The 14,251-nt window shown below is 35.3% G+C and overlaps 1 protein-coding gene across 1 annotated transcript in view; it reads left to right on the top strand.

Moving 5' to 3' along the window:
- The window catches only part of LOC115283417 (fibronectin type III domain containing protein 3C1-like), a 122,132-nt gene that overhangs the window by 81,873 nt on the left and 26,008 nt on the right, over positions 1-14,251 (top strand). Inside the window, exons 9-21 of the mRNA XM_029929663.1 lie at positions 525-649; positions 838-976; positions 1,682-1,735; positions 1,850-1,971; positions 2,055-2,229; positions 3,564-3,650; positions 3,877-4,015; positions 4,582-4,650; positions 5,696-5,814; positions 5,925-6,030; positions 7,033-7,139; positions 7,340-7,453; positions 8,951-9,100. Coding sequence (XP_029785523.1) covers positions 525-649; positions 838-976; positions 1,682-1,735; positions 1,850-1,971; positions 2,055-2,229; positions 3,564-3,650; positions 3,877-4,015; positions 4,582-4,650; positions 5,696-5,814; positions 5,925-6,030; positions 7,033-7,139; positions 7,340-7,453; positions 8,951-9,100 — 1,506 coding nt within the window. The remainder of the gene's footprint in view (positions 1-524; positions 650-837; positions 977-1,681; positions 1,736-1,849; positions 1,972-2,054; positions 2,230-3,563; positions 3,651-3,876; positions 4,016-4,581; positions 4,651-5,695; positions 5,815-5,924; positions 6,031-7,032; positions 7,140-7,339; positions 7,454-8,950; positions 9,101-14,251) is intronic.

The following is a 14,251-nucleotide window of genomic DNA, read 5'->3' as shown; positions in this document are numbered from 1 at the left end:
GAAAGACATAGGTGTAGAAGCGCAGCCACTTTATCCACTATTGCAAATAGGTGCCCTCCCCAGAAAGATTTCGCTGTGTAACTGAATGAATAAATTGCATGATGCACAGTGTTCTTGAGGCTTTTCATATCAACACTATTTAAAATAAGCTAGTTAAAGGCAAATCTGTATTATTACAGTGGAAGAAGTTACAGTGGTAAAATTAGAAAACTTCATTTCTTAAAGCCTTATTAATTTAGCATGCAAATGAAAAATTTGAAGTATTAGTATCACTTGTTTGCATTCATATAAAATGGGTTAAACTTATCTAAACTTCAAGAAAAATTGTGCTTCTTTGTTAATCACTTGAATATATACGATTACAATTGTTACTTAGCTATTAAATATGTGTGACATCATTCATAAACAAAGATTATGTTCACAGTGGTGACGGAGTTACATTTACTCTACTTGATCTACAACCATGCATGGCCTATTTTGTAAGGTAAGAAATCCACCCTACACAATCTCCTCCCACCCTGTAGCTAGGTAGACTCTCCAGTCTTTATCAGTTTACTGCTTATGATTTCTGCAGTCAGGCTTGCTACTTGCCAGCTGAGTGGCTTTTCCTTCAAGCTTCAGAACATCCTCTTCAAAATCCAGCATTCGTGTACTTTTTGTCATTTAGAACTGGCGAGGGGGTGATTTGGGACTCATTATCTGTTAACAATCCAAGTTTGCTCTATGAGAACAATTTTTATAATAATCTCCTAAAATATACCTGAAAACTCAAGTACCCAATTTAGTACATTAGGATAAATACCTGAAAGCTTACGATAACTGTCATTACATTTTTAGAATCACAACCATAAGAGGCTCAGCACACAAAACTGTGTCTGAAGTAGTTAGCTTCACAACTCCAGGTTGTAAACCAGACCCTCCACCTGCGCCCAAACTAATTAACCGATCCAAGAGCAGCCTGAATTTACAGTGGAAAGTAAGTATTTTACTCCCAAAGACTCCTCCATTTGTTTTTTTCTTCCCCAGGTTATTAGCGTTTATTAAGTACACTGTGCTAGGCCCACAGAATTTAGGCAATCGCTTCTTTTGTTTATTTTCAAACTGGTTTCCATAAAACACTCAGTGCTTCTCCCCCACAAGTGCCCCTCAAAATGAACATTTGTTTTTTTTTTAATTTAAAAACATTCTTTCTACTTTGTCTTGAATTTTAAATATGAAATTATGAATGTCTCATCTGATCTATTTACCTAGCACTTTTCCTTTTCCATAATCATCTTTCTCTTAAATCTATATCAAGCATCAAGTAAATTGAGAAATATCAATAAGAATTTCAGTTAGTAAAAGGTGAAGTGTCAATTTTTACAACATAAATTTATTTATAACTGTAGTTACCAATAAATCTACCTCTTAATTTACTTAAGTACTAACTCTATCACATAAAACTTGGAAAACACAAGACCTAGAATTTGAACATGTCTTATAGACTGTAAAATAAAGTGCATTTTAACTTCAAAATCTGGATTGCTTTAAAAACAAAATGTAAGCAAGTTTAATTTTAGAGTAATTTCAATCACCTTAATTATAGCGTGTGTGTGTGTGTGTGTGTGTGTGTGTGTGTGTGTGTACATCTACTGAGTAAAAGCATCCCATTCATCATAATTTTATCTTTTGATATATTTAGGGTTCCAATGATAATGGTTCCAAAATAAATGGCTTCCTTTTGGAATGGGATGAGGTAAACAGTTTTATTTTTGGAAGGCACTTGTTTATAAATGGTTATTAATGTTATGAAAATTTTTTATATTTGCAGCATTTTATAATATTCTAATATTTTGTGTCTATGATTAAGGGGAAAGGTGAAGACTTCAAAAGTTGCTATATGGGTACCATGAAACAGTACAAAATTCTTAAACTAAATGCTTCTACAAAATATTCATTCCGACTAGCTGCCAAAAATAACTTTGGCTTGAGGTATGTTGAATTATTGCAATATTTAAAAGTCTATACTTCAATAAGAACCTGAAAATAATTTTTCCACATTAATTTTTTTTCAGTGATTTCAGTGAAATAGCAGTCTTCCATACATCAGGAACTATGCCTCCAACACCTTTACCTCCTAAGCTAAAAGAAGCAGGAATCTGTACTTTGTCACTAGAATGGTGTGCTCCAAGTAACACAACCCCAAATGACAGTCTTACTTATGTACTAGAAATGGAGGAAGCAGGCTCTGTAAGTTTTCTCTTCACATGTTTTAATCTTCAACTTCAGTTTTAGGTACATCTTATAAGCATTTTATACTAAAAAATCTTAGATTTAAGTTAATTTCTTCTTTTAAGTTTTTATTTACATTCTAGGTAGTTAACATACAGAGAAATATTAGTTTCAGGTATACAACACCCAGTGCTCATCACAATAAGTGCATTCCTTAATACTTATCACCTATTTAAACCATCCCCCCACCCACCACTCCTCTGTTTATCATCAGTTTGTTCTTTGTAATTAAGAGTCTGTTTTTTTTGATTTGTCTCTCTCTGTCTCTTATTCTCTTCTCTTGGCTTGTTTTGTTTCTATGTCGCATATGAGTGAAATCATATGGTATCTGTCTTTCTCTGACTGAGTTATCTTGCTTAGGATTATACTCTCTAGTTCCATCCATGTCTACTAACAATCAGTTTGTTCTCTATAATTAAGAGTTTGTTTCTTGGTTTTCCTCTTTCTCTCTCCTACCATTAATTTCTACTCAATCAAACTGCATGATTTCTGAGTCTCTGTGTTCTAGATGGGACCAAGTTAGAGCCAAGGTTAAGCAAGCCAGCACAAGGAGATATGAAGGTACCCAAGTCCCTGAAAATTATCTAAAAGCAGCAGAAGCCATAACAACACAGTAGATACTCAGTGCAGTGTGTTAGATCTTCAACTTTGAGCCTATCCCAAATGATCTTGCATGGTCACAGAGATCTTCTGCATACTTCTACCAGGGCAAACACTTTCCTCATCTCCTTGGATTCCTGGTGAGGGTGGGCAAACTGGTTAATTGCATTCTGAACTTTCAAGTCTACACTAAATAAGCTAGTCAAGTTAAAAAGCAGCTGCAAATTTTATATTATGTATATTTTACCACATTTTAAATGAAGAAACTAACAGTGAGGAGTTCTGCATAATTATTATGCTAAGTGCCTTCATGTATATTATCACATTACATCCTGAAAAAAAAGGAGCCCTTTAAAGTAGAAAGTATCAGGGCAGGGTGCCTAGGTGGCTCAAGTCAGTGGAGCATCCGACTCGGTTTCGGTTCAGGCCATGATCCCAGAGTCGTGGATTCGAGCCCTGCATCAGGCTCCATGAGGAGCCTGCTTGAGATTCTCTCTCTCATCCTCTGCTCCCCCTCCCACTAACTCTCTCCAAAATAAATAAAATAAAAAGTATCTCCCTTTTTTATAGAGAAACTAAAGTTCAGAGAGACTAAGGGTCTTGCTCAGGACCACCCAGATGGAAAATAAGTTGAAGTTGGAACGTGAATGCAGGCCTGCCTGATTCCTAAGTTTATTGTCTTTCATTTCCAGGAGTTGGGTTTTAAACCTAAATATAATGGAGAGGACCTCTCATGCACTGTAAGAAATCTTCAGAGAAGTACTACATACAAGTTTAGGGTATGTAGCTATAATTTATAAATTTCTATCATGATTTTAATAGTAAATACTTGTCACTGGAGGTAAAAATGAATGTCATTTTTGGCTGAAATTAAATGTTATTTTAGTTCTCAGAATTTTTCAGTCAAATAACTTGCTTTATAATACTATTTGCAAGCTATGCACATTTTCAAATCATACATTTATTTCCAGTGGTCAACCAAGGCATTCTCTTTTACTCAAACAGATCTTTGCCTACACTTTGGAAGGAAGGAGTAACCCCAGTGGAGAAGTAAAATATACTACCTGTCCAGATAAGCCTGGATCCCCTAAAAAACCATATATAAAGGGAAAGATCTATGCACACAAAGTGAAAATTGGATGGGGTAATGTTTTTGTATTTAAAGTGTGCTCTCTCTGTCTTAATATTAACTATTGAGAAGTCTTCCCTAATTGCCCTCAGCTTTATAACATATTTTTGTAATTATTTTTATATGAGGTATTTCACTGTATAAATGAGATAAGTTATAAAGGATATTTTTCCAGTTCTGTGTCGAGTTCTCTATTGCTATCTCATTAATTCATGTATGAACAAATTGCTAAATTTTTAAGAGCCCTTAACAACTATAATTATTCCAAGTAAGAGTATATCTAATATAGAGGCCATAATTATAAAGACACATCAATGATAAATGTCAACATGACAAGAAAAATATTTTTATAAATTATTTGGCCTCTAATTTGGAAAAATCAAATTCAAGGTACAAATACTTAGCATTTTAGTCTCTTCCAAAGAACTTTAAAATGTCACTTTAAATGTTTCATGTCCAATATTAATATCCTATTGTTTCATGTTTGTATTTTTTCTCCACAAAAAAATGAATTTATAAATTTCCAGTGAAAACCTCTTAAGTTTATTCAAGAATAATTAAAATTTTATTTCTCTTCTCAGAACCACCACAAGATAATGGTGGGACATACATTTCAAGTTACAGTTTAGAAGTTAGTGAAAATTCAGATGGTAAGACATTATGATTTTTTTCAAAGTTAAATTATAGGTTTTCTTAAGTTTTCATTTAAATTCCAGTTAGTAGGGGTGCCTGGGTGGCTCAGTCGGTTAAGCCTCCGACTTCGGCTCAGGTCAGATCTCACGTTCGTGGGTTCGAGCCCCGTGTCAGGCTCTGTGCTGACAGCTAGCTCAGAGCCTGGAACCGCCTTCCGGTTCTGTGTCTCCTTCTCTCTCTGCCCCTCCCCCTCTCATGCTCTGTCTCTCTCTGTATCAAAAATAAATAAAACATTAAAAAATAAATTCCAGTTAGTTAATATCCAATGTAATATTACTTTCCGGTGTACAATATACAACACTTCCACGCCACACCAGGGGCTCATCACAGCAACTATGCATCATGATTTTTTTAAATTTTTTTATGTTTATTCATTTCCTGAGAGAGAGACAGAATGCCATTAGGGGAGGGACAAAGAGAGAGGGAGACACAGAATCCAAAGCAGGCTGCAGGCTCTGAGCTGTCAGCGCAGAGACCAACACAGGGCTCAAACTCACAGACTGTGAGATCATGACCTGAGCTGAAATCAGATGTTTAACCAAATGAGCCACTCAGGCACCCCATATTATGATTTTTTTAAGTTTTTATTTTGAAATAGTTTTATACTTACCTAGAATTTGCCAAAATAGTATAGAGAATTTCCATACATAACCTTCACTCAGCTTCTCCTAAAATTAATATCTTACATGACCATAGTACAATTATCAAAACCAGAAAATTGGCATTCATACAATGCTATAATGCTATTAACTAAACTTAGATTTCTCCATTATTTAGTAACAAGTTATGTTTATTTACTGATATTTTATTATTTTATGTCGAGTTCTATAAGTAATATAATTATTGTGAATAAGTAACTGGACCTATTGTAAATAGGTAACTGGACCACAGTTAATTTCCAAAATGCTTATTTCTTGGTATATACATGAGATAATAATGGGACCCATAGCATTTGTAAGCTACTTATAAATAAATTGGATAAATTTGTTTTTATCCCTTCAGTGAATTCCTGGAACATAATCTACAACGGAACCACAAAGGAATTTCTATATGATCACCTGAAACCTGGTACTACATATAAACTGAGAGTCTTTTGTACTTCACCTATAGGTCAAAGCCAGGTGAGGAAACAGAGAGAGAGAAGTTTTTAAATTGAGGATTTGTGTGTTAAAAATGTTTTTAAAAGCTGAATTTGAATTTAATATCATAATGTATGTTGTACCTCTCTTAGCCTTCAGATATATTGACTATTGAAACACCTACTCTTTCTCCTGCATCTTGCCATCCTCCACCCTTGAATGGTGAAGCAATAACCAGAGACACCAACATCAAATGTGGTGAGGCTTCTTGTATGATTTGAATGACTTTACCTAAATTTCTTGTTTTGTAACCTCTGATTTTAATTAATTAATGTTATTAGGGGCACCTGGGTGGCTCAATCAGTTAAGCATCCAACTTCTGCCCAGGTCCTGATTTCAGGGTCCATGAGTTTGAGCCCCGTGTTGGGATCTGTGTTGACAGCTCAGAGCCTGGAGCCTGCTTTGGATTCTGTGTCTCCCTCTCTCTATGCCCCTTCCTGATTCGCTTGTTCTCTCTCTCTCTCTCTCTAAAAAATAACCATTAAAGAAAAACAAAATTAATGCTATTAAAGCAGAGCAAGTAGGTTTTTTACTACAAAATTGAATAATATTTAGAAAACTGTTTCTTACCTGGTAGTTGAAATCACAAAAGCATTTGGGGTATGGTTAACATTCAATGTTATAATAGTTTCAGGTGTACAACATATTGATTCAACGATTCTATACATTAGTGCTCACCACAATAATTATAATCACCATCTGTCACCATACAATCAATATTATTGGTTATATATGTTTCCTATGCTGTACTTTTCATCTCCATGATTTATTTATTTTATAACCTTAAGTTTGCACCTCTTAATCCCTTTTATCTATTGCCCATCCCCCCACCCACCTCTCCTCTGGTAACCACCAGTTTGTCCTTTGTATTTAAAGAGTCTGGTTTTTTGTTTGTTCATTTTTTAGATTCCACATATAAGTGAAATCATATGGTATGAAATTATATGGTCTCTCTGTTTGAGTCACATCACTTGACATAATACCATTCAGGTTGATCCATTTTTTAATGGATTTTTAAATGTTTTAAATGTCTGGAAATTAAATTTAAAATTTAATTGATACAAACTAATATAATTTGATTTTTGTTACTTTATTATGTGTTTTGACATTGTGTCTTCTAAAATTATTTTGTATTATTTTAAAGTAACATCCTCAAAATTATTTGCAAATATTTTAAGTTTATTTTATACATTTTTGTAGAAAATCCTCCTACTAATGGAAACTCAGAAGCATTTGCAAATGTCACAAAGGAAGAAGGTAACCAAAATGACAAACGAAGACACCCTGGCTCCAAAGTGAGATGCACAGTGAGTAAATTAATATCTGAAAAATCCAGTTTCTGGTTAAAAGCAGTGAAAATGCTGGGGGAAGTTATATTATTCATTTGCCCATTCATAGTTCATTTCACTTTGGATGAATATATACTTCTACTTCCTCTCAAAATAGGGAGTGACCATACCTGCACAATCATTTTTGTGTTTACTTATTTGTTTGTGTTTATTTGTAGTCTGGAGCTCATTCAAAGAAGTGTGAAACTGCACCAGTCCCAAGCCCTCCTTCTCAATGTGGTACACCTGTGGTAACCTGCAAGGGTCCGACCTGTGTTGTTGTTAGCTGGGAGGTACGTTATCAACTTATTTTTATTAATTTTGTTTATATAAGAGCACAGTAATTGCTTTAGCATATTTTTTAAAGTATACAACTCCCTAAGGAGTCCGAGTTTAGATTAAGGTTCCATAAATCTTGAGCCATGATTCTAGAATGTACATAAGACCTATTATTCATACTATTAGAAAGGCTAAGACTATGGTAATTTTGCTTTCCAGAGCCTATTTTTATGGAGATTAATATATTTGGAAAACCAAATATACTATCAATAAGTAACTAATACAATTCTTAAAACCAAAACATGAGATAATAAAAATTTTTTTTTAAATTTTTTTAATGTTTTATTTATTTTTGATACAGAGAGAGACAGAGCATAGAGGGGGAGGGGCAGAGAGAGAAGGAGACACAGAACTGGAAGCAGGCTCCAGGCTCTGAGCTAGCTGCCAGCACAGAGCCTGACGCGGGGCTCGAACTCACGACCGTGAGATCTGACCTGAGCCGAAGTCGGAGGCTTAACCGACTGAGCCACCCAGGCGCCCCGAGATAATAAAATTAAGCGAATTTATAATAAATAAGTAAATAAATAAATAAATAATAAATTTATAGAATCTACTTTTTTTTTTAACTTCATTGGGAAATCTCTGGTCATGTTTGTTTGCATGTAACTCTATAATATGACACATGAAAATGTGACTATGATGTAATGAAGTTTTAAAAAATGTCTTGCACCACCATAAGAGACTCTTAAATACAGAGAACAAACTAAAGGTTGATGGGGGTGGGGGATTGGAGGTGTGGGGTGGGGAAAATGGGTGATGGGAATTAAGGAGGGCACTCGTTGGAATGAACACTGGCTGTTAAATTTAAGTGATGAATCGCTGGATTCTACTCCTGAAGCCAAGACTACACTGTATGTTAACTAACTTGAGAATAAAAAAAAAATTTTTAATTAAAAATGTTTTGCATTCATGTGAATAGCTTCGCATTTAAGCAAACTAAAGAAAATTGGCCAAATTATTAAACCACTTAGATACCTTTGTATTTTTTTTCCATTTTTCCTAGACTCTAGCAGAGGGTTTCTAGCACAGGCACAAAAGGTTTAGTCTGATAATAATAAATGACAGGTCTAATTACAGCACTGTACAAAATCCAGAGACTATTGGAATTTGTGTTTGAACCCACTATAATCAATAGTAACATTAAGCAACATTAATATATCTAAGTTTGCTCTTTAAGTAACCTATTTGAGAATAATTTTAACAAGTTACAAACAAGAATTTATCAAATATGTGGGATTAGCCAATCTTTTCTCTTAATTTTATTTGAGCCTTTTAATGCCAATTATAGTGCTTTGTCTTAGATTTAATTATTTTCTATTCTTGTCTATATCTCATACTATTTAATATATTGAGTTTTGACATCAAAAGGTCATGGTGTAATTCTCCACAGTATCTAGTATAGTGACAATTTATAGAAAGAACTCAATTTCTGTATTTGCTGCATCTTTTAGATTCCTGTATGTAATGGGGCTGAAATCACAGATTACAGACTAGAGTGGGGACAAGCTGAAGAATCGATGCACTTGATATACACTGGCTCTTGTTTGAGCTATGAATTGAAAGGTCTCATTCCTGCAACTACATATTTTTGCAGAGTTCAGGTAATCCTAATAGTTATTTCAATGTTAACAAGACAATAGTTATCAACCTATGCTATCCACATCCATAATACTGGCACCATTTCCAGTGTAGGGAATAGAAGGGAGTCACAGAAATGCAAATGTTAAATATTCCTCTTGTTCAGCAACATCATTCTGAGACTTTTCATCTGGCATTGAAAGCCTCACATAATCTGGAGCCTACTTTTATTCCAACTTGAGCTGCCATTGTGTTTTCTACAGTTCTGTTTCCCAAGTTACCTTGAACTTAACAATCATCTGAAATGCTTATTTAAAATAGATTCCCGCACTTCTCAAAGCTAGAGTAAACTATCTTAAAATTCATATAGAACCACCAAAAACTCCGAATAGCCAAAATAATATTGAAGAAGAAAACCAAAACAGGAGGCATCACAATGCCAGTCATTAGCCTCTACTACAAATCTGTCATCATCAAGACAGTATGGTATTGGCACAAAAGCAGACACACAGACCAATGGAATAGAATAGAGAACTCAGAACTGGACCCACAAATGGATGGCCAATTAATCTATGACAAAGCAGAAAAGAGTATCCAATGGAAAAAAGGCAGCCTCTTTAACAGATGGTGCTGGGAGAACTGGACAGCAACATGCAGAAGAATGAAACTAGACCATTCTCTTACACCACTCACAAATATCAACTCAAAATGGATAAAGAACCTGAACGTAAGACAGGAAACCATCAAAACCCTAGAGGAGAAAGCAGGAAACAGCCTCCTTGACCTCAATCACAGCAATTTCCTACTCGACACATCTCCAAAGGCAAGGGAATCAAGAGCCAAAATGAATTATTGGGACCTCATCAAGATAAAAAGGCTTCTGCACTGCAAAAGAAACAATCAAGAAAGCTAATAGGCAACCGACAGAATGGGAAAAGATAGTTGCAAATGACATATCAAAGGCTAGTATCCAAAATCTACAAGGAACTCACCAAACTCCACACCTGAAAAACAAATAATCCAGTGAAGAAATGGACAGAAGACATGAACAGACACTTCTCCAAAGAGGACATCCAGATGGCCTACAGGCACATGAAATGATGCTCAACATCACTCATCATTAGGGAAACACAAATCATAACCACACTGGTATACCACCTCATGCCAGACAGAGTGGCTAAAATGAACAAATCAAGAGACTATAGATGCTGGTGAGGATGTGGAGAAACAGTCACCCTCCTACACTGTTGGTGGGATTGTAAACTGGTACAGCTGCTCTGGAACACAGTGTGGAGGTTCCTAAAAAAATTATCAGTAGAACTCCCCTATGACCCAGCAATAGCATTGCTGTGGATCTACCCAAGGGATATATAAGTGCTGATGCATAGGGGTACTGTACCCCAATGTTCATAGCAGCACTGTCAACAATAGCCAAATCATGGAAAGAGCCTAAATGTACATCAACTGATGAATTCATCAAGAAGATGTGGTTTATATATACAATGGAATACTACATTGCAATCAGAAAGAATGAAATCTGGCCATTCATAGCAAAGTGGATGGACCTCCAGGGTGTCATGCTAAGCAAAATAAGTCAAGCAGAGAAAGACAGATACCATATGTTTTCACTCGTAGGTCCAACAGGAGAAACTTAACAGACGACCATGGGGAAGGGAAGAGGGAAAAAGAGTCATGGAGAGGGAAAGAGGCAAATCATGAGAGACTCTTGAATACTGAAAACAAACTGAGGGCTGAAGGGGGAGGAGGGAAAGGAAAGGTGGGTGATGGTCATGGAGGAGGGCACTTGTGGGGAAGAGAACTGGGTGTTATATGGAAACCAACTTGACAATAAACTAGAAATCAAAAATATAAAAATAAAATAAAATAGATTCCTGCACTTCCACTCAGGCCTACTGAATCAAAATTTCTAATCCAGTGACTTGTTAATCCATAAAATAAGAAAAGCACTGAAAGTGATAATTATCATTAATTAGGAAAACCATCAGAGACTCCTTCAAACAAACAAGTCTACTCTACCACCACCCCAAGTATGTTTTGTAAATTTATTCATATCTTGTTTTTTGCTTGTCCAATAAAATCAATTCTTTGCACGAATGCTTCCCTGAAAACCATAGCTAGAAGTGATTTCTCCCTCATCTGAATTACTAAAATTGTAAGACTCATAACTTTAAGATTTTGGAAAACAATCCAAATTTATAATGATCTTATATATTGTCCCTATAAACTTAAGCCATGAAATCCTAGGAGCCCTAATACTAATAATCTAAGCTCCATCTCCCAAATTGCCTTCATCACTGGAAGTAATTTTTTAAAAACCTTTTTTAACGTTTTTAGGTCTCTTTATTTTTTGTTGGAAAAATGCTCTCACAATATATATTAGTGAGGTTATACAAAGATGGGTGAATTTATGAATATTAAGGATGCTACAATGGGAATACTGAGACATTAATGGATTTGAAAGATATTAGAGAGGTAAAAATCAATAAAATGGGATCCTGCCAAGACAAAGTGTCCCCAAACCTCCCAGACCCTCCCTTTTGTAACTAAAAATCTCTAAACATAACAAAACAAACAAGCACAGGAAGACCCTGAATGGTGGAAAGAGAAATGTAAAAAGACAAAGATCCTAAAACCTCACAACTTGAGAAACAATACATAGTCATTCCCCTGGGTATCCATATCACCTAATGCATGTCCCAGAAAAGGTTTCAGAGAAGCCTCCAACTCAAAACTGCCAAAATAAACAGGAAAAAAAACCTTGAGAAAAAGTCTGCTTCCCCCCAACAAAATGACTGGAAAAATGCTAGCCTAACCTCAGAAAATCTCTTAAGTAATTCCCACCTTACTCCAGCCAAAAATCAATTCAAAAAGGACACACACTCCTGTCCTTCTTCACCCCTGAAGTTTCAACAGGCCGAGTGGGAAGTTGACCGTCCAACCCATCCCGAAATAAGGAACATGCTCCAATTTCCCTACCCAGTGGTTTCAGTTTCAGCAGGGCCAAGCATGGAATTGATCTTCCATTCGCTGCATAGCAAAATCAGGCAGTTCTCTACTTCAACTGGTGTCAGTAATGGCCAAGTAGGGAACTTAAGATTGTCCATGCCTCTCTGATGGAAGCAGGAGGCAACAATATAATTCCCCTGAAGGGTTAGTATTGACAAACTGAACCTCCTCCACCCTCACCCAGCAAGATACCAAGATATATATAATTCAGGCTAGTTAGCACACTACTTCTTCCTACTCTTGTCTCAATAAGGCCCAGTGAGAAGTTTAACTTACATTTCCACCTACCAGCACTGAGGCTGAATGGGAAACAGCTAGTCAACATTCATATTCCTCCTTCACTGGCTATCGGCAGGGTCTGCTGGAGAGCTCAGCCTCCATCTCTACTCAGCATCAAAGAAGCAAATCTAGGTGGTGAGGCACTATATTATTTGGTGCCCCACTCCTCCATTCCCTTCCCATGCTGTCGTTTAGACTCTACTGGGAACTGAGTTTCCACCTCCACCCTACAGGAATATAGAGATGTTAGTCAGATCTCCATTTCCAGGAACTCTTGGGAAGTTGAGCTTAGATTCACACTCAGAGACAGTAATATAGTACAAATAGTTGCTCTATTTGTTAGAAAGGTTTCAAAATGGTGTAGATAGGAGACGAATTTCCACCCTACCCTAATTTGCACTATACCTCTAAGGAATACCACTTACTACAATAATGATTAAATACAATACAGACTCTTATAATATAATATTAAAAATGTCCAGAATAATCATTGGTCATAATGAGAAGCAGGGAAATCAGAACTTGAATGAAGAAAACAATCAAAAACAATTAATTTATCGATGTTGAATCAGAAGCTTGAATTATATGACAAGGATTTAAGTAACTGTCAAAATGCTTCAACAAGCAATTATGAGGTATCTTTCAATAAATAAAAATCATTAAAAATCTCAACAAAGAAATAAAACCTATAAAAATGATAAAATTTATAGAAAATAACCAAATGGAAATTATAGAACTGAAATATATAAAAACAAAAATAAAAACCTTACTATATGGGTTCAACAGTAGAGTGGACATGACAGAAGATAGAATCTGCGAACTTGAAAGCAGATTAATAAAATCTCAAATACAGAAATTATTTTAAAAGAAAAAAATGAACAAGGTTTCAGGGACACATGAAGCAATAACAAAAGAGCTAATATTCATATCATTAAGCTCCCAGGAGAGAAGAGAAAGAGTGGGAATCAAAAATTGTCCAAAAAAACAATGAAAACTTCCTAATTTGGGGGAAAACAAAAGATTAAAAAAACATAATATCTAAAATAGGATAAATGTGAAGAAATCCATGCCACCAAAACACATCATAATTAAACTTCTGGAAATAAAAAAAGAAAAGAAAAAGCCTTGAAAGCACACAGATAGAAATGGTACATTACTTATACGTAAAATCAATTCAAATGACAAATATATTTCTTTTGGAACCATTTTTAATAAGTTGCACAATATTTTTCAAGTACTTAAGGAAATAAACAATCAACTACACGCTATATCCAGCAAAAATATCCTTTATGAATGAAAAGAAAATAAAGACATTCTCAGATTTAAAAAACAACAAAGAATTTGGTGCCAGTAAAACTCTCAATTAAAATTGGTTACAAAAAGTACTATTAAAAAAAAAGAAAGAAAGAAATGATAACCAAAGAAGGCTTAAAACTTCAGAAAAGAAATGACATTGGGGTCCTGGTCCAACTTGGTGACATAAAAGATTCCTTAACTCATCTCCTCCCACAGATATACTGAAACAACATTTACACATATAACAATTTCCTCTGAAAGAAATACAGAAATTAGCTGAGTGATTCGTAAACACTAGGCAAATGAGAGGAAAAACTACACCAAAATGGGTAAGAAAGGCTGAGATACACTCAGTATAAACTCCATACCCAGCACAGCAACATACAATGGGGAGGAAATACAACTGCCAGCTTCTTCCTGACGAATCAAGATTTTGGACCTAGCATCTAGTACGCTAAGTTTGAAAATTTCCACCTAATGACAGGAATCAAAACACCTACCTCTGAAAGCCAATGGGGCTTGCATCCATGAGACCCACAACACTATGCAAACAAAGAAACAGCCCTAATTGG

This window comes from Suricata suricatta, chromosome X (genome assembly GCF_006229205.1).
Source record: "Suricata suricatta isolate VVHF042 chromosome X, meerkat_22Aug2017_6uvM2_HiC, whole genome shotgun sequence".
Lineage (NCBI taxonomy): Eukaryota > Metazoa > Chordata > Mammalia > Carnivora > Herpestidae > Suricata > Suricata suricatta.
The sequence above is the reverse complement of the archived record's forward strand: the minus strand, read 5'-3'. Positions and strand labels throughout refer to the sequence as shown.